The sequence below is a fragment of the Cupressus sempervirens genome, chromosome 6 (genome assembly GCF_028749045.1).
Source record: "Cupressus sempervirens isolate cs-2001-9-10 chromosome 6, ASM2874904v1, whole genome shotgun sequence".
NCBI lineage: Eukaryota > Viridiplantae > Streptophyta > Pinopsida > Cupressales > Cupressaceae > Cupressus > Cupressus sempervirens.
This window is the reverse complement of record NC_143123.1, coordinates 688,284,157-688,311,252: the sequence shown is the minus strand read 5'-3', so window position 1 is coordinate 688,311,252 and position 27,096 is coordinate 688,284,157. Positions and strand designations below refer to the sequence as shown.

The 27,096-nt window shown below is 37.2% G+C and overlaps 1 protein-coding gene across 2 annotated transcripts in view; it reads right to left on the bottom strand.

Annotated features, from left to right (window-relative positions):
* Positions 1–7,348: 7,348 nt before the first annotated feature.
* The window catches only part of LOC149554070 (U-box domain-containing protein 13-like), a 63,811-nt gene continuing 44,063 nt past the window's right edge, over positions 7,349–27,096 (bottom strand). For both annotated transcript variants that reach the window (XM_089789403.1, XM_089789404.1), the window contains 2 exons: positions 9,439–9,858; positions 7,349–9,350 (listed from right to left, as the gene is read on the bottom strand). In XM_089789403.1, the coding sequence (XP_089645529.1) occupies positions 8,277–9,350; positions 9,439–9,858 (1,494 nt within the window). In that variant the 3' untranslated portion in view covers positions 7,349–8,276. The remainder of the gene's footprint in view (positions 9,351–9,438; positions 9,859–27,096) is intronic.

Sequence of the window (27,096 nt, the reverse complement as noted above, 5' to 3'; positions counted from 1 at the left end):
TAATCTTCGAATATTCATTGGGACATCTTCATTTCTCCATTTGTTCATCATTTCTACACTCCATACCCACTTCAATTCACATATTTCACTTTTAAATCATCTTTCTACTTGATTTGACCTAATTTGCATATTGTATCCTTCGTGGTCAACTTTGGTCAAATTGGGGCATTCTATCACTCTGTCATAATCACTCTTTGGTCCTAATATCATATATATCATCATGGACTTTCCTATATCTCAATTTGTTCATATCTAGATTATTTTTGCATTCCCTTTATGTCATTTCGATTTCAATCTCGAGGGGACAGAAATACTCTATCATCATTTGCTACAACTATATATTTCTCAGAAGCACATGTTTAATCTTTTCATTTGCTCTTGATCTATCTACTTTGCTTGGTGTTAGCACTCCTGTTGAGTTCTGATATCATCTATATCCTATTGTTTAATATTATTGCTATCAGATTGTACATTCAAGACTTGCTATCTCTTTATGTATTTTGTTCTTCAGAATTAGATCTCTCTATCTATTAATGCCTACTTGACTTATGTATTCTTTGATGTCATGTTTTCCCAAATCGATCACACATTAGTCAAAGAGAGGCAAATGTAATCACCTAAAAATGGTCATCTAGAGTACTAGTCCCATCTCAACATTTTGGCTAAATTAATTAATCATTTTCCTAGGCCAATTTACTAAAAATTAATTAATTTGATTATAACCTATAGTTTGACTATGTTGTTCTAAGTTCATATTTGATTAAAAGAACATGTCCCCTTTTAATTAAATAAAAGACTCCATTCTTCCAACCCGCTCAATGTGCACACATAAAGTCCTCCTTTTTCTATTTACAAATTAAAAGAAAAGGCTTTTGTCTCACATGAAAAGTCAACTCTTTTTCATTGGTTGACTTGATCTTACACATGGATCATGCCAAAAGTCAACCCCAACCCTTGATTGTCCATCCCTTGATCTTGATCTCAATTGACCGTACACCTTTAAAAGAATCCTATGATTTAATTAACAAAGAAATCACCATAGATCACAAATTTACTTCATATGACGAATTTAGAAGGTAGACAACTCATATTCTTTCCCTTCTTTTTAGGACAAATGGTTTAAGGATAAGATTTGAACTCAAGAGTTATCTCCCCTCTCTTACCATTGAGATATTGCAATAGGGTACACTCATCCTGGCAATTTAGGGAATTCGATACCTGGTACCTGCAATTTGTATAAGATCCATGCATGTACTATGAATTCGTCTTGTGGATCTATGGTGATTTCTCTGTTAATTAAATCAAATTAAAAGAATATTTAATAATTTAATTTAATGAAAAATTATTAGGATAATTCAATATGTAATTATATTTAATTAATTGAGACATTAATTAAATAAAAGAATTAAATTTAAAGATAAAGTCATAGTTCTAATTTTGGGGCGTAATAATATTTATTTAATTTAATAATAATATATTTAGGAGATCAATTTTTAAATAAATGCTAAATATTATTATTACTTAATAAATATTTTTATCAAAAACGCTTTGAAAATTAATTAAAGAGAGAAAGAGAAATTAATTGAATAAAGATATTTTAAATTGTGAAAAGTGTGCATGAATATTTAAAAAGTAATAAAATATTAAAAAGAATTTGATCAACGAGTTCCCCCTCGTGATTGCACAATCAGAGCCCCAAATTTAAGGAAGAACTCTTTATCAGAGATCTAGAGTTCATTTCGCAAGGACCGCGGTTTTGGAGAAGGGATTTTTAGAGAAGAAGCTTTTCATAAGGAAGGGGTTTTCTCACGTGCTTCATGCATTTGCATGCTTGCGTATTAGCATCAGATTCAAGTAGAATCTTGTGATTAATTTGCGCAAAAGATTTCCATTTTTCAATCTTTTGTCTACTTTGTGTCTGGATAAATCCGTTCTCAGAAAATTGTAGATTTGTTTGATATCATTGATATATTCCTATTGTGAATCTTGGTTTAATTTCATTTTGAAGATATCTGTGTTTGAGGAATTAATACTTTTGAAACCCTCATTCTTTTAAACTTTGATTAGATGAGTTTTGGATTACAAATCGAATTCTAGAATGTAAATTCGAATGCTCTTTCTAGGTTTCCCTATCAAAATATTGTTCACATATATATATATATATATATATATATATATATGGAGGGGAGGGGACATTTGTTTTGCTTTTTTTGCTTTTATAAAAAAAATTTAAAAAATTAAAAATATATGATTTTGGTGGGCGTGGCTACCAACCCCCCCACCTACCCCTTTTTTCTATCCCCTACCATGCACGACAATAGAGCTGTCGGCAGCCATTCATGGCTACACATGGCAAACCCTACTACCATGATAGCAGAGGTACTACTACGACAGTACTTTGTTGTTGCAACAGCAAAGTCTGCTGCGGCAGCCACCCATAGGACAAGCCACCTTTAACACTAGATTAGTTTTAATTAAATTTATTTTTGTTATTTTATAAATTTTAATTATTATTTGTTATTTATTAATAGTTTTTCTATTAATTATTGATTAATTAATAATTAATAATTTATTAATATAGATTTTATCATAATTATTAACTAAAATAATTAAATAATGTTTAATTAAATTTTAATTAATGATTAATACTATGTAATAAGGTTTAAATTTATTTATTATTATTAATTAACGAGTTTGATTATTAATAAAATTGTAATCACTTTATTCAATAATCAATAATTATTATTTTAATCATTTAATAAATAATTATTCTTAAATCATTTTATGGTATTTATTTATAATCCTATATATTTTCATAAGTTAATGGTAATTGTGCGATTTGTTGAAATGGGAAACAAGTTAAGTTGTAAGGGGAAATTCGTAAACCTTATCAGTTCAAAAACTTTCATTGAGACAAAAACTCAAACCTTACTATAAACTCAAAACTATGTGTTTTCAAAATCAAACAAAACTATGAAACTACATTGTTTGTTGAATGCTTTCTTGTATGTCGGGTTTGAGGTTGACCTAGAAGTGTTGACCAGTTTAGGATGTCTACCAAAAGCCAGGAGTTATTGATTTGATTTTTACATATGATGTTATGATTTGGTTTATGTGCACTTTCTTGGATCAGTCCTGTTAGGATGATTGATTAGTGATGCTTGTATTTTGACCAAGCGATCTTGGGACTGGTCAATTACTTGTTTAGAGAACTGATGTATGGTATTTGATCTTTTGAGATCTTTTTGCTTTGTTGAGCTTAGGGTGTGTTATTTGTATGTTATGTTGGGAAGTGGCTTGCAATGGAGGTCGAGGCCCTAAAGTGGTTGACGAGTAACCCATTGTAGGTTATTTTAATAAGTGATAACAGTACATTAAATGAGAGTAAAATGAACTAATAAGAGTTTTTGTCTCTCCTCGCCCATGCCTTGAGTGCTAGTATAGACTAGGATGGGAGTAGAGAGGACGCTTGGTTGCAACCATGCATCGTTAGTATGCCTTGTCAGTACTAAAGGATACTAGTGCCGCATAGAGTCATTAGGGGACTGGAGGATTAAAAGACTAGCTGGGTAACCTTAGAGTTGGCTCATGCGATGACACTTGCCCACTAGCATAGTAGATTCCCTATGTGTCATTGTAGCCTCGGGGTTTAGATGTCGTTTATATCTTGGTACCTTTGAGTTAGATTATTTTTAGGTTTTCCCTTGACCTAGATATTACTTTTGACTTTTGAGTTTGATATCATGTTTGGGACTTGAGACTATCTCCTCAGCGTAATGGGAGTGGGTTTTTTTGGGTTACCACGAGGTCAAGTGGTATTGTTATTTACTTTTACCATTGAGATCCATCTATTCGATTGGCGTGGTTAGAATTCCCTTTTCTTCATCTCTTTCATTATATTCTTATGTACTATGATGGATGGATATACTTATTGTATTGTATTTGATTTCGTGGATCTTATGAGAGGTTGTTGAAATCTATTTTTATGATTTATATTCTTTCAGTCCTTTATACCCTGTGACCCGTAAAGTGGATGAAGGTGCATTATGATTATTGCCAAGTGGCATTCGAGATAACTGTTTATTATTTAAATGGAATCATACTTGTATATTATTATTTGATGTGGATTTATACTATATTGTTTTTAGTATTAATTAAACTTAAATGTGATTCAATGTCATGGGATTCTTAAGTAATGAAATCTATTTATGTGTTACTTATGTATGAATGTATGTTATTGCTTCCACTATTTTATAACTATTGTTATATATTATCTTTAAATAAAAAATGTGTTTGGCAAACTTAGTGAAACTTTAGGTTAGTTCTTTTGGGTCCCTTGGTGGGGTGTTACACCAAACTTGTAGTTGAGCCCCTTATTGGAGCTTTTGATTGTGATAAAGTTGATGTGAAAATGAGACTAATCAGTTTGTGGTCAAACTTTACTTATTTTTCACTTTACATATTTTGTAATTAGCAATCCAAAAATATTTGATATGTATATATTAAGGGGGGTTGGTGATGTTGTATTGATACCTATATGGTATTACCTAGGTGGGGGTTTTTTAGGTAATACTACTAGTAATATTGTCTTAGACATAAATATAATGTTTTTTGACGTGTAATCTATTTTACTAACTATATTCTAGAAAAAAAAAATGTGGAAACGTTTTCAATCAATTTTATCCAAGCCTGTTGTTAAGCTCATGTTTATTGAACATTAGAGTGCATTTTTTATTTCTGGGTGGAGAATTGGTATATGTGTTCCCTATGTCTTTTGTGAAACTGAATTTGACTATCATATAGGAAAGATATATTTTGACTTATGAGCTTAGAATAGATTATCTAGGTGTACAGAGGGGAAGAGGTTTGCAATAGGGTCTAGGTTCTAAAGTGGTTGTCGGGGTAGCTCATTGTAATTTGACTTAATAACTAATAACATAATACATTTATTAGGCACACATTAATAAGATAATTGTGATCTCCACCCATGCCTTGAACACTAACATAGGCTACGATGGAAGTGGGAGAAGATGCTTGCCACCTAAGTGGACTAGATATAACATAGTCGATAACCTTGTTTGTATGAGAGGTTACTGATTAGCATTGAGTCACAAGGGGGTTAGGATCCAAAAAAACTACCATCTAGGTTTCCCACATGTGTTGGTTGTCTCTGGAATTAGTATTCCTCACCTTTCCATTTTGTATAGTACCTCTTGAGATAGAGAGCTTTTAGAATTGTTTGCCTAGGTTTTGTATTGTTATGGATTTGGTGTTTTGTTATGCAAATGAGACATGATTTTATTTCCTTAGCACATGGTCAGGTGGTAGTGATTCTTTTACCATTTGAAATTCCAAAAGACTTGACCAATGCTAGATAATCTTTGAAGCAATTGTACCTTATTTTTCATCATAACTCGAGACTTGCTCTCATCTTTGAAATGTTGTATATTTATCATTATATCAATTGTGACCCTTATGGGATGTTTTAATGTATTTTTGTATTTGGATCAATACTACATACCATGTGACTTGTGCAATAAATGTTGTACCATTGTATTTATCTTATAGTACATGTGTGTGTGTGTGTGCGCGTGTGCGTGCGTGCATGCACATGCATGTGTGTGTGATGATGTATTTGATATTCATTTATCAATGTGAGAAATTGTATTTATGGTTAATCCAAATAGTAAATTAATACATATGTGATTCTACGTTAGGGAATCCTTGAGACATGTAATATGTGTTGAATTATATTTGTGAATGGACACATTTCATTCTATTGCCTACACAATTTTATAATTATTGTTGTGTATGAACTTCTAAGTGAAAATTCTTCGGTAAACTTAGTAACATGTTTAAGTTCATTTATCTTGGTTTCCTAAAGGAACATTACATAAAAGCATACAAATGTTATAACAAAAGACTAAAAGAGTAGTGGAAAGTGCAAATTTTAATTTGATTAATCAACTAAATCAATTGAGACTCCAAAAGGAAATAACACAACAGAATCAATTCAAAGTGAAGAGAATCCTAGAAGTGAATCTCAAGTAACCAGACTCTGACAAGGTATGCTCAGAGGTATCATCCAGAAGATGAGATCATTGGAAATAAAGACAACATTATGACTGGGAGGAGAATATAGAGCAAATGAACAAGTGCTTTATGCCTTATCAATGGGTGAACCTATAAACTATATTGAAGTAAGGAGAAAGCAGGCAGCAAGCCGTGGAAAAAAAGTTGTCTCAAATCAAGAAAAATGAGACATGGGAGTTACTTCCAATACCTAAAGACAAATATGTCAAGCACCAAGTGGGTCTTTAGAAATTAGCTAAAAGGAGGATAAGTGAAAGGTGTGTAGAACTCATTAAAAAAGCCAATGGCGCAGCCAAAGAAAAACTCACCGAGAGAAATCAAAGATGAGAAGAGAAAATCCAACATCCTAAGAAGGCTCATTTAATATGTCAATGTAGATTTATAAATAAATAGTAGTTTAGTAATAAATTAATATTCAAGGGTTACTTCCACATATGGGCTTTTCAAGTCGCATTAAATCAAATGTAGATCCTAATAATACGATTAGGAATTCTAGTCTCAATATAATTAGTATTTGTGTTCCTCAGCAATTATGTAATTTTTAAGTTTTAGCTTTGCATGCACTTCTATTTTTACGGAAAACGAGACAATTTAACCTATGCAACTTATCTGCGAAAAAAAGGGTGAAAACAGCCGTGACTTAAGAATGCCAACTTCATCGTTCACAATACAATAAAATATCACTTGTTTCTAACCCTATTCCAAGTTGAGTATTTATGAGTACATCACTGTAAGAAGTACAAAACAGTATTACAAATTAATGAATATAAAACTTGGGCCAAATAACCAAAATCGAAAGTCAAGACAATTTTGTTCCTACAAAGACCAGTGTGGAAGCACAAACATCAATAATCGTGTATCCAGGCTGTTATTGAGATCGGGGTAAGTGTGGGCACACCATGGCTAGTCATTTGTGCCATTGACACCGTAGACAAGTAAAATAAGTTAAAAGAATATGCTCCACAAAATGAGCATCAGCTAAGTAAGATGATTGGACAGAGTCAGCATCCATGAAATGGAGAAAGTTGAGACATCTCAAATTGTATATAACAGCATTCACTGCCACAGTTGTGAGAGTAGGAGGATCTGTGTCTCAACTTTATCAAAATCATGTCTAACCAGCATTTTCCCCACCTATATCATCCAAAAAAACAAATCAATATATTGGATAAAAATTATGTGTCAATAATTTTTAAAATGTACCGAGAAGGATCAAAGAAGCCTTTGACAGAACTTTTTTAATAGAGAATAATACTTTCACTCAAAATCCAGAAGTTTCAGAGTTCAATTGATTGTTGCAAAAGATTCACTAGCATTATCAAACATTGATTTGAAATGTTTGCAGACAGTTTTGTATTTCTAGGCTGCAGCTCCTCTCAACAACACCGTTTATTGCAAAATTGAGAGTCAGTGATAAATTAGTATTAGGGAACATACTTTACATTTGAGTGATTACAAAAGTAACCAACATAATGAGCAGCGTCTAAATATTAGACTCTAAAAAAAATGCATTACTCTAATTAGATTAGTGCAAATGGCATAATAATCTTGTGAGTTTACTTTTCTTTCAGTACATTCAGAGTCCATTGGATTCAATTATTTTCTTTCCCATGTTTCTCTCTCGATGCATGATAGAACTTATCAGTATTAGCCCCATCTGACTTGGATTAAGCAGCCATCAGTTCTTCCCATCTCATCTATCATAGACATCTCAAGTGGTATAAACAGCATCGTTCCTCATAACCACACAATCGTAATTCTCCTTTCAGTTTGAAGTGGTCATACGTTGTAGAACAAATGGATAGGTCCTGCCATTAGAAACTTGATTCCAATTGGAAAAGGGTATATACAATACGTGAACAGACAGAAGGTAGAAGTTTGGCAGAACACGCTACAACTCAGAACCATCTGCCTCATCTGAAAAATATATAAACTTGAATCCAGATATCTGAATGAGGTCCATCAAGGCTGTTAGATATCCATTGATAGTCAGATATCAAAGAACCAAAAGACCCGCCTAACAAAAATCTCTCAGGTCTCAAAATTTACAATTCTGCCAGGTAACTTTGCTCATTTAGTAGTGCCAACTGACACCCAATTAGAAATGGAGCATGAGGTTTGAACATGCAATATAAGTTCATCTGTTTGGTGTACAATGGGGACAAAATGACAAACATTCAAACTTATGGAACATGCTCTTGTTTACTCATGAGATCTAGAAGAGTGGTTGCTTTTCGTCTGGCTCTAGCAGTGCCATTTCGAGAAAGTTCAACTAAGTCTTTATATACACCAAGCTGCAATGCTGTCAATAAATGTGAGGAGTCATTTATGCCCAAGGCAAGCAAAACGGCAGCAGCATTCTCTTTGTTGCGAGCTGATCCTGAATGGATCAAATCAACAAGAATATGAATAGCAGATTGCTTTCCGATAGTAATCCTACCTTCTTGATGAGTAGCAAGTATTGCGAGAATAGCAAGAGCCTCATCCACCATTCCAATGTTTTGGTCAACAAGCAATGCCATTAGAGGAGGGACAACTCCAGCCCGAACAGCCCTAGATTTGTTTCCTTGATAAATTGACAGATTGAAAAGGGCAGTAGCAGCATCCTTTTTCCCTCTTGGTGTTCCATCACGTAGTAGATCGACCAAAGGAGGGATGGCTCCAGAAGCTCCAATAGTAATCTTGTTCTCATCCACAACAGATAAGCTAAAAAGAGTCGCAGCAGCATTTTCTCTTGCTTCTGTGCTGCCATGCTTTAAGACTTCTATTACATAACTGATGGCTCCTGCTTGAACAATCAATCCTTTGTTACTACCATGAATAGATAAATTTAGAAGGGCAGTCACTGCATGCTCCTGAATCTTCGCATCAGTTGATGATAACAATTTCACCAAGTGTGGAATAGCTCCTGCCTCTGCAATTAAAATCCTCTTATCTGAATTCCTTTTTGCAAGCAATCGAATTTCTTCTGCAGCAGCTCTTTGCACATCTGTCTCTCTGCAAGAAAGTTTCTGAACCAAAATGTCGATACCTCTTTGATCTTCAAAACAAACAGCAGAGCTGTTACTGCATGCATTGGAGCCACTGGGACCAGCTTTGCTTGGTACTTCAACACCATGAGTTTCACACCATTGAGCAATCAAGCTTCGAAGTACATAATTTGGTGTCAAAATTATGTGAGGCAAGACTTGTTGAGTCTTGGGGCATGTTTTGTGGCCTGAATCGAACCATTTCTGAATGTATAATCGGTCATATGTCTACATAAACCAAATTTACACTTGATTAGTCAAATACAAAACAATTGCACATGCAAATCCAAAAAGATACAAATATTATGGTTCTTACCTGTCCTGTAGCAACGATAACAGGATCTTTCATCAATTCTAATGAAATTGGACATCGAAAATCTTCTGGAACAGTAGGGGTAGTCTCTAAAGCAAGACATTCGACAGCATACTTATCTCCTTCCAGGCTCCCAATCTCCTGAATACCTTTCATCTTCTTCAGAAGATAGATAATATGTTCAGCAGTTTCACCCATATCACTACCTCTTTCTTTCATGAGATTTTTCACTACTCTTGACTCCGTTGCTAAATCAGAAATTGTAGATAGCTGCAGTTTGTCTGCTAGCCTTTCTAGAACAGCAGAATCTGCATTTCTACTGTCCTTATGTGAAAGGGCAATCATAATATCCATGAAAAGCTCAATATCCTGTGTATCAGCTCTTCCCTTGGATCTCTTTAACTGGAGGTGCATTAGTTCAACCTGAATAGGAACCAAAGGCTCAATAAGTATTCAAAATTCTTGGGAAACACAAAAGTCCAACATAGAACGGAACTTTGTCCATGATTATGTGCCTTTCAAAGACAAAGTACAAATCGAACTGTCATCTTGAAAGCCAAGCCCAGAAGAGTTAAACACATATTAAGAATGGAAAATTATATATGTGGCCTATAATTTAAATCCGCTTAGAATAGAGACTTTAAGAAGAAATGCATGAGATGAAACACGAGATTGCAGATCCCATAACCTTTGCAGTAGGATTTCAAAGTTTCCTCCAGTTATAACATGAATAAAAGATATAACTAATTTTAGAACTCCAAATGAGGAAATACAAAGCCAATGAACCCAAAAAATTGATAATAACAAGATGCATTTTAGACTCCTTCCAATGTTCAAAAGAAAACTACAATTTGGTTTTTCAGTTTGGAGATAAACCTAAACAAAATAGGTGATAATCTATGTAACCTTGAATTTCCACAACTGGGATGGTAGGGGATGGGGGGATGCATTTCCAAGTCTCCAGTTTCTTGGGATCGCCAAGGGATGGCAAAGGGGTCGGCTATATAAAAATAAGGAAAAATTAAAATATTGATATAACACTGAAAGTATTCACATGCACATTGTCAAACCTTAGTACATAACATATGTGTCAAACTGAGAGTTCAAATTAGAGTCAAAGTCAAACAAATCACCAAACGTGACAATGTCAAAACTTAGTTTAGATTGCTTTCTTAGTTCATTCTAAATATGCACATGGCATTAAAAAATAGTATACGAGCTACAAATAATCATACTTGCACGTAGAACTGATCCTTTAACAAATGAAGCAAAATACTCTTCCTTTAGTCAAAGCTTTCTGCCTATGACTTCCCAAAATTTTGACATCATAGAATGAACTACAATAATAGAGTACATTAAATAAGTTTTTCAATGATACATAAAGCACCGAAGCTCAGTGGCAAAAACCTTGCAATCCTCATAAGGATACTATCAAACAACTCATAAGTGTTACATCCCAATTTTTTGACCTAGCTTGAAATATAGCTGTTGAGGTTCGCATGAAGTCAATTGGCAGTTTAATTTGATATAATCTGGCGAAATGGTAAGATAGTTGGTCGTTATGATTTCAAGTGAAGATGACATGTTAGTTGATCATTAATCGTTAATTCACGGAATTAAGATGAAAAGTTAACTGTTATGATTATTTATGACTAAATAATATATAAATTAATTATGAAGAATTTCCTTGCAGGAAGCATGTCGAAGGGGTGAAAGCATTGTCAAAAAGGAATTAGGCAGGGCATCACCATCACTGGGCAGATAGGTAAAGGACCTAGCCAGAATACATCTGCGGGACTCACATCAGTTATTTAATTAATTTAATTAAAATAATTGAATTAAAATATAAAACGTATCTTAAAGGATTTTAAATTATCTTTCATCGTAGTATTTTTAATAATTGTTTATATACGTGCATTTAAGTATAAAAATGTTTTGGCATTTTTATATTTTAATAAAGTGATGTTTATAAGTACATATAAGATTTTAATAATATTCGAATTATAATAATATTTGAATTATTTTCGAATTACAACCTTCCAACCCTATTCTTTTCGATTTAATATTATTTGCTTTTTGATAGCATTTGGCATAAGTAATCGATTTAAACATTTGGCAATTTGAGTTTTTCCAATTTCTCTTCTTTAATTTAAATTTTTGAGGTATTCGAAGGGCTTCTTGTAACTGAAGGTAGCCGTAAGGTCTGGCTCAATTCTTTATTATGGACTCCTCAATCGTCTATCGGCCATCTTTCTTCTCTCGGACTTCAAGCTCCTTAAGTTTTCAAAAAACTCCCTATTAGCACCCTCGATTTGCAAAGACCATCCGTATGTGCATACTGTGTTAGCCGACTAAGATCACTTGTCACGGGTTTTCAGTAACAGCTAGCGGATTCATCATTGTTTCGGCATTCTCTATCTGAATACCTCATCGACCTTCCTTATTCTTGGCAACTCATGATTCCTTGTTAGCTATTTACAGAGGTTAAAGTTCGACCCTATTTGTAATCCACCTTGAAATCAAATCAATTGTTTCCACCACCACTGAGCCAGGGTAGACGGATTGATACCAAAGTGCAGACTCTTCTCAGGATTGGATTTTAGAGAGAGTCAAAAAGCCCAGTGGATGGCAAGATGTCCCCCTCTGTTCCGGGTAGGGAGGGCCTTTCTCATTAGAGATCGTGAGGGGATAAGATGGTTCGAGGTTGGGAGGTTAAGCGCCTGGCAATGTTCACCTCTCCCCAAGATGTCAATAGTGCATCAGACAAAGATAGGCTTTGCAATCAATTGTTTATCAAAAACAAGTATTATCACTTTTATTTTTTAGGAGGTAAGATTGAATTGAGTTAATTTCATTGTTACCATTATTTTACACCTAGATGCAAGAGATAGATTCATGGATTGTTTTTCATTTATATGAATATCGAATATAAGTATTTATCTAATCTTGAGAAACTATCATAGTTAAGCAATTCGAATGGAAAGGAATCTGAAGTCCTATTGAATCCGTGGTATCGGAAGCCCTAATTGATACATTGGTATCGGAAGCCCTAATTGAATCCGTGGTATTGGAAGCCCTATAGAATCCGTGGTAGCGCAAGCTCTAAATTGAATCAGTGGTATCGGAAGCCCTAATTGAAATCCGTGGTAGCGGAAGTCCTAATGGAATTAATGGTTTTGGGAGCCCTAATTGAATCAGTGGTTTCGGAAGCCCTAATTGGCTCAGTGGTATTGGAAGCCCTAATTGAATCCGTGGTATCAGAAGCCCTAAGTGATAGAGCGGTAACAGAAGCCCTAAATGAACCAATGGTAAATGATGCCCTAATTGATACAGTGGTATGTGATGCCCTAGTCTAAAATATAGTGGTATTTAATTGTAATTATCATTTGATTTTGAGATAGCGGTTTTTAGATGTTAGTCATCATGTGAAATTGTTATAGTGTATTTGTGGACTAACCCGGGTGGTTGCAGAAGCATCCCTAGTTTGATTTCAGTCTCACTTTTCCAAGGTATGCGGTTTTCAACTTTTGTAGTAATTTCAATTGATGGTATTTCAAGTTTTTAGTTAAGAAATTTTGTCTAACTGATTTTAACGGTAAATCTTATTCACATGAACCTGAATGATATAACTGTCTTCCTATGAAACGAAGTAGTAACTGTATTCTTTGAGTATGTTGGATGTTAATTTAGACCCGGGAAAATGGGATGTTACAATAAGACTCCCAAATAAAACAGATTTTATTTTTTTAATTCAAAATAGAGCCAATAGATGAGAATCGTACCAAGAATTAACACTGCAAGGCCTTCCCCATAATATATGATATGGTTCAAATTAGCAAAACAAGCAAATAAAGCACACTACACACAAAAAGATGAGTAGAAATACTAGCATGGACATATCCAAAAGGGTGCCAAAAAAATTCACTAAATGAATAGGTACCATTTTCATAGCTTTTCAACAATGGCTCCCTTGATATATTTTACCACATTCTTAGAAAATGGTGAACTATACTTCATATTTTCTTAGAATTGAAAAAAACATAACTCAGCCATCCATACGCATGACACCATCTCCAAAGTACAATTAATCTGGCAGCATCAACAAAAAATTCATTTCCACATCCTTTAATGTTACTTTTTGAAGGCGATGACTGGCTGTCCCCAAGACCTTTAGGGGAAGTCATAGACATCCCCAGCCTTCCCAGGGACGGTCAGCTGGCCCCTACCACACCCCTCCATTTTAGGGACATTTCTTGCCTCCTTATGATTTCTCAAATTTGGGGGAGGGCTAAGGGATGTCCCCTAGGCATCCCACCGTCCCCAGAATGCTCTAGAAATGTAGAGGTGCCTAAGAAGGTAGGGGATGCATCCCTGAGTTTTCTTGGTAATAATTGTCTAAAATTCTGCTATGAAACTCTACAGAAAATATACTAATATTTTCTATTATTGAATGCCTATTTTCTGGATAGGTTTCTACTTTCTAGAATTGTGCTTTTTCAAACAATTCAACAAGCAACTAATGCTTATGAAATAATTATAAAAACAATATTTGAAGTTGTGTGGCAGTAGAAGCGGCTATGCAAGCATTTTCTAAATAATTCCTAGATCATTGCAATACATTTTGAGCTCATGTATGAATATATTCCTGACTGACCTTGTAGCACAGAAGACCTAAAAAGACACTGGTAATTACCAAAATTTGGAGGACCACCTGGAAAAGTTGAAATTAATAGAGAGGAGAAAGAAAAGAATTTTGCGTGATTCATATGAGAAGCCTAGCCTAAATCTTCAATGAATATGTTTGCAATGAAACCTGTTTGAAAATTACGTCTGCCCTTTTTCCAATTTGCCATCCCATAACTGCTAACACAGGAACTCTATCTATTTTCATCCTAAATTATATAAGACCAATTTTCATTACAATTCATGATAATAACTACTAGCCACCATGCACATTGCTTGCCAACTCACCACAAACCACATAAGTGGCATGCATGCTGATGGAAACTATCCACTAATTATAGCTACTGAAATAGAGACACACCGTACATCCATGCCAGATACCATTTCCATGTTATCAAACAAGAACTTTTCTGAAAATGATTCCAAAGATGAGGTGAATTTATTAATTTCCAACAAAAGACTACAAAGAGGGTCCAAGGGACTGCCAAAACAGGAAAAGAGGCCGGCCCACAGCAAGAACACCAAATGGTACCCGAGTAGAGAAAACGACAGAAACAAAAGAAAGAAAAAATAGATAATCAACTACCAGCTCTGAGCAGCCATGAAAAAATTTGGAACTGAAGAATAAGCTATAGGGCGAGAAGGGACCCCGAGCCACCTCTGAAAACCCCTGGAAGAAGAAGACTGTTGCTGAGTGGAATCTCTATGATACCTCACGAATCCCATATGGCCATAAGGAGGACCAAGCTGCTGCTCGGTACCATGCACTGGAGAAAGCACCACAAAGAAAGAGGTGATAAGCTGACCAGGGAGCTGAACCGTGGGGTGGTCCTTAAGTCTCGAGGCCTCCTGAGGATAAAGCACCAAACACCTTTGATCAATGTACATGAAGGAGCAGAGAGACTGTCTCCCTAAACAAGCAATAGAATCTCTCTCTAATCTCATAGTAGATAGGACAGCGGAATATGAAACATGTTTCCAACTCAACCTCTACCATGTTGCAAAGCTGGAAAATCCTGTCCTCCCTATCCATCGAATGGTCGATCTGGATGCTCAGTTGATGTGATCCCACTCTAAAAGAGCGTAGTACAAAGCCTAGAAAACTAGTAAACATGCAATAATCAATTTCCAGTGATTCTAGGGTCAAACAGAAAGCAAGAGTACAAGAAAAGTTAATGTTAGTATCTCAAAGATAGGAGTTACCAGCCAAGTAACCAAAATTGTCCAATATTAATCTCCTAAAGAACTAGGGAATATCTCTTCATATGAATTGATACATACATAATATTTAAATCAACAAAAAGAAAAGAACATGATAGTGCAATATGAATTGCAATGTGGATTGGCTGGGCTAAGAGTCAAGAAAGGGATGAATGAAGAGGATGGACAGCGTCTGCAACTCGTCACCGAGCTAGGGCAGTCGTGCCCTAGCTCCTTTTTGCTGTGACTGCGACTGCGTAGGTGGGGGGTGGTTGATCGAGTGTGTGGGGGGGGAGTCGTTTTTCTGCTGTCGACGGTTCTGGTTATCCTTTTCTGGTCGTCGTTCTGTGCTGAGACGGTTTTTTTGGTCTGTGTATGCGTGAGGGGGTATTGCTTCTGTGTTTGGCGCCTCTGTTCTCACCTTTTCTGCCTGCGGATCTGTGCAACATCTGTGATCTGATCGCAGTGCTGTTGTGACAGGTCGGGGCTGTGCTGGGCCCAGACGGATCCCATTGCTGTGGGGTGTCCAAGGCTGGGCGGGTTAATGGCCAAGGGAGAGCCCTCTAGGGCGGTGCCTGGTACAAAATTTCACGAAACGGTGGGTATGAATATGCCGGGCCAGGAAGCAAGGGTTTTTGAAAATGCCCTCTTCTCTCAGAATATAGGGGCTACGGATCCAGGCTCACCTGTGGGATCTCGGATCACGAAGATTAACGGATGTCTCGAAAGATGCAAAGATAGACCCAAACTGGTAATTCCCTTTGAAATGATTGTTGAAGATATTGAATATTACTCTAAACATTCGTTGTATTGCAAGTTCCTGGGTTTAAGAGTTTCTCTCCAATTTTTGGAGAACTAGGCTCAGAAAGTGTGGGAACCAGAAGGCGAAATGGAGGTTACGCTGCTAGCAAACAATTTTTTCATGGTAACTTTTCTTTGTATGGCTGATCGGAATAGGGTTTTTGAGGGTGGACCCTATTTTTATAACCAAGTAGGGCTATTTGTCAAACCATGGCATGCAGGCTTTAATCCTTCAAAGGAGCTTCCAAATCGAGTTCCAGTGTGGGTTCGGTTACCCAGATTTCCTATAGAATGCTATCGCGAGGATGTTCTCCATATGCTTGCATCGATGCTCGAGAAGCCGGTGGTTCCTTCAACACAAACCTTGGGTAAGAAAGTTATGACTTTTGCTCAAATTTGTGTGGAACTTGATTTGAGTAGACCACTGCCTGATGCGGTGGAGATGTGTGCGGGCTCACATTCCTGGGTGCAACAACTGGATTATGAGACCCTTCCTTTTCGATGCCGCCTTTGTCATGAATATGGCCATCTTGTGAGAAGATGCCCAAAGGCCAAGTCAGTGGAACAGCAACTTTCGCCTCCTCCTCGTGATATTCCTGGTGCGGACAAAGGGAAGAACCCTGTTGTTGGGGAGGGCAAGGATGCTGAGGGCTTTGTTTAGGTTAAGGCTCGAAATCGGAACAGAGGCCAGAAGCGAACTCTAAGGGAGCAACAGGAAGAAGATACCTTTAACAGGTTCGAGATCTTGGATGAATTGGGTCAGCCAAAAGTTAATCTTGGATTAATTATTGAGGATCAACATGCAGGGGATTCTAGAATGGAGACTACTTCGTCCATTCCTCCTGCAGATTCTCATGTGGAGCCTACCATGCCTATGGTCACGGATGGGCAGACAAGGGTTCAGATGATATTAGAGCCAAATGTTGAATTGGGACAGGGGGTAGAGAACGTTTCTATTCCTGCACAGAATGCAGCTCCAGATTCGGATAAGTGAGGTAAATCTTCTCCTCATCTGGGCATTCTTCAAAAAGATGGTAAGAAGGGGGTCTCAGAGAAAAATGTTAAGGCGGGATGAAAGAAGGACCTAGAGAAGATTAAGATGATAGGGGAGACATTGGTGGAGTCAAGTTCTGTGAAGACCTTGGATTCCCACTTTTCAACTCCTTCGAAATGATAGTTATTTCATGGAATGTAAGGGGCTTGAACAGCGGCCCTAGACAAAAGGCTGTTCGGGAATTAGTTAGGAGTCATTCTCCTGATGTTCTCTTCCTTCAAGAGACTAAGGTTTCTATGGAATGCATGATGAATATTGCATCTAAGCTGTGGAGGAATGGTCTATGTCAATGTATTGGAGCTCAGGGATCTTTGGGGGGTGTGGCATGTCTCTGGAACCCACGAAAGATCCATCCTGTGTCCTGGATTTCCTTTAAGTCCTCCTTATCCTTGGTTGCTCTGTGCACTGAGTCGGGGGAATCTGTCCTTTTTTCTAATGTCTACACTCCTATTGACTTCCAAGGTAAGCTCCTTGTCTGGAATAATATTTTTTTGGTTCGTAGTTTATTTCCTTACTTGCCATGGATTATTGTTAGGGACTTTAATGCTATTCTTGATCTCACGGAAAAACGAGGAGGTAATACAAGGCTGGATCCATCTTCTTTCTTGCTCCGAGATAATATCTCAGCACTCAATCTTGTGGATATCAAGCCTAACAATGGCCACTTCACTTGGAATAATAGAAGGGAGGGTGACAAGTGCATTGTTGAACGCTTAGACCGCTTCATGGTTTCCTATTTTTGGGTGGGTGGACTGTGGTCTTCCAATTCTGAGATATTAGATTGGAGAGGCTCGGATCATTGGCCAATAAAGCTTGTCATTTCTTCAGCTCGCTTGCCTCAGAAGCCGCCTTTTAAGTTCCAACTTATGTGGCTTCGTGACCGGGACCTCTTTGGTTGTGTTGCCGAATGGTGGCAGGTTGGTAGGGCGGCTTTTGGTACAGCAATGTATGTTTTTGCTAAGCTTCTCCAATATGTTAAGTACCAGCTCAAACGGTGGAATCGACAATGCTTCGGAAACATTTACCAGGCAAAACATGAAGCTCAAGTGGAGTTGAATGGTATTACCAGATAGATTAGGGAGGAGGGGGTGTCTGAGTATTTGTTGCAGGAAGAAGCCAGAGCTTTAAAAGCATTGGAAGAATGAGAGCTGAGAGAGGAAATCTTTTGGAAGCAAAAAGCTCGGATTGAGTGGCTTCAAGAGGGAGACAAGAACACTGCCTTCTTTTTCAATTCGGTGAAAGCCAGACAACATGGTAATGCTATCTCATCTTTGGTGACTAATAGGGGGGAGGTTATTTCCTCTACTCAGGGTATTGCTAATGAAGCATTGCAGTATTTTGCTTCTTTATTTAGAGAGGATGCACAGGGAGACTCTGTTGCAGAGGCCCAGGTCCTTTCCTGTATTCCTTCTTTGGTTTCTTTGGAAATGAAACAACATCTTATGAGTGTCATAACTTTGGAGGAGTTGGAAAAAATTGTTTTCCAAATGAAAAAAGGTAAGGTTCCTGGTCCAGACGGTTTCCCAATTGAGTTCTTCCAGGAATTTTGGGACATTATCAAGTTTGATTTATTGGCAGTTGTTCAAGAATCCCAGAAGAATAAGCATATGCTCCGGGCCCTGAACTCTACCTTCTTGGCACTCATTCCCAAGGGGGAGGGGGTTGATCGGTTAAGTCAATTTCGCCCTATTTCTCTTTACAATGTAACTTATAAAATTATATCTAAATTAATTGCTGAAAGGTTAAAAAAGTGGCTTACAGTGCTAATCTCTGAAGAGCAAAGTGGATTTGTGGAAGGTCGTCAGATTTTGGATGGGGTGGTGGTGGCTACTGAGACTATCCATTCCATGGCTAGTTCCAAAGCCAAGGCTATGTTCATCAAATTGGATATGGCCAAGGTGTATGACAGAGTTCGTTGGTCCTTCCTTCAGAAGGTTTTGGGTGCCTTTGGTTTTGAGGAGGAATGGATTTGTTGGGTTATGAGCTGTGTGGTTTCGACTTCCTTCTCAGTTTTAATTAATGGGGAGCATTCTAACCTCTTTGGGGCCTCTCGAGGTTTGCGGCAGGGTGACCCTCTTTCTCCTTACTTGTTTCTTCTTTTGGTGGAAGTTTTGGGAAGGTTGATTAAAAGGAATGTTGCAGAAGGCTTTATTCAGGGCTGGCAGTGGGGAGGGGGTATTCCTGTTCAGTCTCACCTACAGTTTGTGGATGATACAGCTTTGATGGGTTTGGCTACTATTAGGGAGGCCTCTAACATGCGCAAAGTGTTGGATGTCTACCTTGCTGCTTCCGGTCAGTTAATTAATGAGGGCAAGTCTTCAATTTTTTTCTTCAACACTCCACCTTCAATTCAACAAAGAATTGCCCATATTCTCAGGTTCCAAATTGGAAGTCTTCCTTTGCTTTACCTTGGGATCCCCATCTCTACTGGCAGGCAATCTAGGGATTCCTGGCAGGTTATTCTGGATAAGTTCAATGTCAAAGTGAACCACTGGACTCATCGCTGGCTGTCCTTTGCTGGTCGGGTCCAGTTACTTCAATATGTGGTGCAGGCTCTTCCTCTTTACAAGTGTTTGATTCAGGTGGCGCCGGTGAGCTTTGTTAAGAGCCTTGATTCCTTAGCCAGACAGTTTTTATGGGCTGGTAATTTGTCATCAACTAAGTGGAGCCTTATTAAGTGGGAGACTATTTGTAGTCCTAAAAGATTTGGTGGTCTTGGATTACGACAATCATTGCTTTCTGGTACTGCTCTGGCAGCTAAATTGTATTGGCGATAGTGTGTGGAACAGGATCGGGTGTGGGCTAGGATCTTGTCTCACAAGTACTTTTTTGGGATCCCCAAGCGAGATATCCCTCGATATAGCTTGGCAGGGAAAGGCTCGACGATTTGGAATACTCTCAAGAAGGGGGCTGCGCTTATTAAGGGTGGTCTCTTCTGGATTTGTAAGAGTGGGACAGAGGCACAATTCTGGCATGATTCCTGGGATGCCTACCCCCCCATAGTTTCCCAATATCCTCACCTGAGTGTATTGGCACAGAGGTTTTGCGAAGCTGGTTGGACTAGGGTGTGTGACTTTAAGTCATTTTTCCTTCAAGGGCAGGTGGTGGAAGCAAGCTAGAAGACTTCAAGGGAGTGGCCTATTTTTGGGTTGGAGGCTGAGTGTGCTAAGCTTCATAACATTCTTTCGGGGCGTAGTTGTAGCGCCCTTATGGACAGTGATGTTTTGGCCTGGTCCCCTAATCCCAAAGGTACATACACTGTGTCTTCTGGTTATCAGGTGCTGCTCTCCCAGCAATTTGCTGGGGGGGAAGTCCATTGGTGGAAGAAAGTCTGGAATAATTTCTCTTGGCCAAAATGTAATTGCTTTTCTTGGACTTTGGCTTGGAATAGATGCTTGACCTGGGACAATATTTAGAAGAGGGGTTTTGCTGGCCCTTCAAGGTGTGTTCTATGTGGTGGGGGGGAGGAAGATTCTCCACACTTATTCTTTAGTTGCCCATTCACACTGCAATTATGGCACTTCTGGTGGGATGTCTGGAAGAGTCAGTGCTTTCATGCATCCTCCCTCGCTGAGCTTTGGATGAGATTGGGAAGGCCCCCTTCCTCGGCTCCCTTCTTGCAGGATGTCTGGTATGCTGGCCCTATCTTTTTGCTATGGCAAGTTTGGTTGGAAAGGAATCGTAGAATCTTTCGGGGTGAACAATTGGAGATTCAACAGGTCTGGACTAGAATTATGGGAATGGTACAAGAAACTGTGAAAGCTAAGAGTGAGATTATTTTGCCGTTGGAGAAAGGCGATGCGGAGATAGTTAATAGGTTTGGTATACAGGGGATATCTCCAGCCTTAACTTGCGTCAGGAGAAGTAGGCGTGTGAAACATAGAGTTCAAAGGATGGGGAAATGGCTGCCCCCTCCTACCGGCTTTCTGAAAATTAACACGGATGGTTCTTCTAGGGGTAATCCTGGTCAGACTGGGATCGGTGGGATTGGTAGGGATTCTTCTGGATCTGTGGTCTTTATCTTCTCGGCTAATGAGGGCGTGCAAACTGTTAATAGGATGGAAGGCTTGGCTATTCTATATGCTTTGAAGCGAGCTTATGCCCTAGGGTGGTGGAAGGTGATTTGTGAAGCTGACTCTCAAGTACTGGTTAATTTGCTCCTTCAGAGGAAGATGTCTGAAGTTAGTTGGCAACTATCTATGTTAGTGCAACAGATATTACAGGTTAGCTCTGTAATGGATTCGGTGTCTTTTACCCATATTCCAAGGGAATGGAATAGGGCAGTTGATTGTCTGGCTAAATGGGCGTCAGAAGATATTGATGGTCGGAGGATTGATGAGTGGGAGCAGTTGCCCTATGAGCTATGTCAGGATTTGGAGAGGATTCTTATTGAAGATGAAAGTGGTGTTGGGGAATGAAGTTCTCGTTCTTGTTCTTTCTGTAATCTCTAGTAGTTCTTGGGGCTTTGGCCCTTTGTTGTTTTGTACTCAGCTGTTCTAAGTTTCAATAAAGTTTTTACCCCTATTTTTTCAAAAAAAAAAAAAAAAAAGAATTGCAATGTAGGTGGCATTAATATTGTGCACCATAAATGGTGCAGTCACCACAAGCCTAATTTAAGTTGACAATTGTTCTGAAGTGGTGTAACATACTACAGTACAAAACTATTTACTCAGTATGCAAATGTGAAATATCAGTTGAGGTATGATGCGATTTACCAGTAGATTAAGGTGAGTAAATATAAATCGGAAAATGCACGATAAACACATAGAAACTAGAATTTACATACAGAAACCTTTCAAGAAAAAACTCCATTACCAAGCACAAGTCTATATATTATAATATGCCACAATAAAAAATCTAACTTTTCCTTTCAACCTGAATCTCCCATAGCATGCTGACAGCATATTCTTATCTCACCAGAAAAAAACCTATAAAACAGTTATCGAAGGCATCTAATTCATAGAGAACCGATGAGGGTAAATCATAAATGGATTCCCAAAACCAAAATCCATTGTATGGCAAAAACCTAACAGCCCCATGTGACAAATATCCAATGCTTCCATGAATAGCAACCATAACTGACAGCATCTTTGGCTAATGTGAAGGGTGGTGACAAATAAACAAGTTTGGCCCTACAAAATGGAGTGGCCAACTTATTTGTACCCCACAACATATAAAAAGATGCTACACTCTCCCATCTACAGCTAGAATCAGAAAAGTGATCCAAATGCATTCCAATCACTTTGAAACTACCATTGTCATAATCCACCTCCCATATTAATGCCACTAAAACAAATGTTCAAAGTTAACCGGGAGAAAAAATTAATAGATTATTCACCCAGTTTCCCCCAAGGGATCCATTTATTCATTTGTAAGTGTGAGGAGAAACATGAAGTGCATAGCATTTGCAAGGTTAATATCACCTTAAACATAACATTCTCCTTAACCCTAATTCTACCAGTTAAAATTATCCTTTGCAAAGATAAATACAAATAGGAAACCAAACATAAAATTAGGTATGGGATGCCAAGCCCATGGCCTCCCCACACCAACTGGACATATTTGCTCTCAATGGTTTTGTAGGTGAATCTGCAACATAATCTCAAATTGCAACCTTATGAATCAAAACCTTACCACTATCGATCATCTCATAAACAATGTGATAATGATTATCAATATGCTCCATACAAGCATGTTACATGGGGTAACATACATGGCCTTCCCACACCAACTAAACACCTTATGGTACTAATATGCTTGTATGGACAAGTGGATGATCTTAGAACAAATATTATAATATATGTATGTATGTGTGTGTGTGTGTGTGTGTGTGTGTGTGGATATAAAGGTATATAAATATAGATACAATATATATAGATATATGCATACATGTACATGTGTGTGTATAGATGTATGTATGTATAGATGTATAGATGTATAGATATGTGTACTTAAAATAGCTGCATGGGGTCAATACAACATATTATCATTTCATCTATTTAAAAACACATAATTATTTAACTTTAACATCAATTTTAAGATCTCCCAACATCATAATTTTTATTTGTACAATCATAATTGATAATAGATTAGATCTGGGTTGCCTCTCAATCATCAACAAACAATACCAAACAGAAAAAATAAAGCCCCTCTCAACCTTAAGCCATCAAACTCCTGTGACCAATTTGCATCAACTAAGCCCTACATGTCCAATTACTTGCCCACCATTAAACCTTTAATAATATAAGTAATAATCAAGCCCTTTGCAGGTATCTATGTACACTCCAATGCTCTCTACCACAATTAGACATAAACCTATTAAAAACTTCCACAGCTTGGACAATATCCAATCAAGTTTAAACCATTACATATGTCAAACTACCAACATTATTAACATAAAGCACATTATACATGTCTTCAAAACCAACAACTTAGAACACATTCAAGGAAACTTGTTGCTTACAAGAGATACCCATTGGTTTAAAGTCGTGCACAACAACCTGCTGCAACAGAGTGTCAACATACTTACCTTGATTTAGCCAAAGTTTTCTTTAAACTCGGTCCCTTATTGATTTCCATTATCAAAATAAATTTTACAACCCCTAAATCCTTATATCAAATGCACCTTTGAGCTCCCCAATCATCATTTTATTGTTACAAACTAAGTTGCCAATTTGGATTCTGGTACGGATGCAGGTTCAAAATTTCTCCAAAAAAAACTGGGTTGGTTTTGGGTTCATTTTGGGTTCATCCTCGCAACAACAAAAAAAACTGAAAAAAGTGAGTGTGTGTGTGTGTGTGCGCGCGTGCATGCGTGTGTGCGTGTGTGCATGTGCATGTGCACGTGTGCATGTGTGTATCTGTGTCTGTGTGTGTGTTTTTGATACGTGTGTACATGTGTGTGCATGTGTGCATGTGTATGTGTGCGTGAGTGCGTGTGTGCGTGTGCGTGTGCGGGTGTGTCTGTGAAACACGTGTCTCTGTGTGTCTAAGTGTGTCTGTGTGTGTCTGTGTGTCTGTGTCTATGTGTGTATGTGTGATAATGCTGCAGCAGATAAGTTCATACACCACTATGCTAATATTGAAGCAACTTAGCAAAATACACAACATATATTAACAATTTAGTTCGAATGACATAACAAAATGTCAAAATACACTACCATATCATTGTTTAGGTTCAAATGACAAAAACAATAATGTCAACAATCATAATCAATCAAATATCATCAAAAAAGGCATCATCATTTGGTTGTGGCAAACTAGAAGCACAAATAGTGCCACTAGCATAGAGTTGTTTCTTGTGTCTGTCGAGTATAGACAATGTTTGAAGATTTGGAGACTCTTAGTCTGTCAAAAATTGGTCATAGAATGCCTGTCATAGATTATCCACAAATTGCAATGTAAAATGTCTGCCTTGGATTGTGGATGCCCTGTCGTAGAGTGGATACAATAAAAGGATGTCTATCGTGGATCGTAGATGCCCTGCCGTGAACAACTACGCTTTGTCATGAACGATAACTATGGTGAATGATATCTACGCCCTGTCATCAGCAACAATTATGGTGAACAATATCTATGCCTTACGGAGAACAATAACTGTCTCTTGAATGCAATGAAAAAATGATAACTAACAAAATAATAAAAATCTTACCATTTCACTCCTGGGGAAAAACAAATGTTAAGTTTTAATTAATAAAAAACTTTATTATTGTTGACCTAAGTCAACACGACCTAAATTCGTTGTGCATTCTCTCCGGGCTCGAGCGGGCATTACCAAAGTCATCCACATTCGCAGTAAAGTCGTACAAGGTTCTATGATAGATTCTCTCCAAGGTGTGCTTGCACAATTGCTATCTAGGGCTATACTAGTCCTAGCCTTCTCAAGACCCTAAGCTCACTTCTAGGCCCTTACAAGTCTTGGCAATCCTAGCCTAAGACTTCCCTAACTCAACTCTATGAGTGAGTTTCCTTGTGCTTCACCTTGAGGGATAATATCATTAAGGGTACTTCAAACCTTCACTTTTCCTTGGATGTCTCCAACGACAATTTCACCATATTATTGTTATCTCCCAAATCTGCACCATAAAAAATTGCCTTAAGTCCTAAAACTTGCAGCGATTTTGAAGAAACATGGGATCAGCCAAAAGTTGTGGGTAACTTGAAACTTGATTGAACCTCCGAATTCTAGGCCGGTTCCTATATGATGTATCTGATACCTTACTTGCTTTAATGGAAAAAATAAACTTTCAGAGGAAAAGGGGAGAAAAAAAGCCTAAACACGGAAAACTTAAAGAACTAAGATGATACACCAAGATGATGACACAAATCACTGCTATACCTGAGACACAATGAAAGCTTTGATAAGACAATCACAAGAAACCCTTTTTTGAAGATCTATTGATTCATATCAATAATTTAAGAGAAGGTTTATAACTTGAAAATACATGAAAGGAAAATTGATTCACAATCGAATATATCAATAACGAAAACACAACTCAAAACCTATGAACAGCTATTTCGAATAAAGAAGATACAAGATAAGACATCATTCAGACAGGTCTATTATGAAAAACACAATTTGAATAATATCAATCACCTCCACGCATACAACTTAATCTGTTAACTCCAAATTTGGTCCCAAGGAAAACTTTTATTTCGATCAAAGGCCTCAAAAACAGTACATCTGCATATGGATCAGAAAAACCCAGACAAAAATGCTAAGGATGGGAATCACATAAGCACTTCTTCTCCCAATCTCCCTCTCTCCCTCCAAAATAAGAGGAGTATATATCATGAATACATTGTCCCCAAACAGGAAAAGCTGGGTCGAAATAATGAGTTAACTCATTATTAAAAACCACTAAAACTCCAAAAAAAAATGCTCAAAATACCCCAAACTGAGGTTCCACCATACATGCATGAGAAAAACTAGAAAAGCTCCCCAAACTGCCAAAAATCACTCCATAATGCACTCTAAAGTCTTCAGTCTGAACTGGGCGTCTAAAAATATCAACTGCAGCTGCCCCCTTTTAGCTTGCCTTGACTCTAGACTTTATTATTTTTAATTGCATGAATGTTTATTATTTTTAATAATTGATTTATAAGACTATCAATTATAAAAATAATAATTACAATCCCTTTTGTATGTTTATGCAATTAAAAATAATAATATAAGTCAAGAATAAATCTAAAATATCACAATACAAAGTGCCTTTCCTTATACACTTTTAATTCATCATTTATTATTTTAATCACATGAGTTTTATTATTAAATAATTGAATTGCATAAAATCAATTATAAAATAATAATTCCATTTGAAGCATGCGCAATTAAAATAATAAACTAAGAATTACAAAGGTTGAGTAAGATAAATAAAACAATGTTTTAAACAAAACATCTTCACCGCTTAACCTTCGGACCCGAAATGCTTATCAAATACGATTATGGATTTGATAAAAAGGAACAAGGTCTTCATTTTTGTTATTTCGAATGCAAGAGCTTGTGATAGGAAGAAAAACCCGCGGCTGGGTTAAAAATGAAACCCTAGCCGCCATGGAGTTCATTTCCTGTGCTTTTCTCTGTTGCTCAGACGCCATTTTGGTGCATTACGCTGCTGTATTCGGCCTTTACTGGTGAATGTGCTTCTTTGGCTTCTATTCTGGCGTATCTGTGACTTTCCAGCATGAAAGTGTATGGTTTTAAAGAAAGCCGACTGGTATTTTGAGCATGTTTTTTTTTTTTTAGTTGAACCCGTATTTCTTCTTAATTTGTCTCTCCTTTAGCTGAGTCTTTAAAGTTCCTTTACTTCCTTTGCTGTCAGTATGGCTGAAGATACACATTTGGTATGAAAAATAAAGGGGCTTTGCTGTAGCCATGGTTTTATTTGGCACTTAAAAGCTGAAAGTAAGTTTCTCTTCTCTTT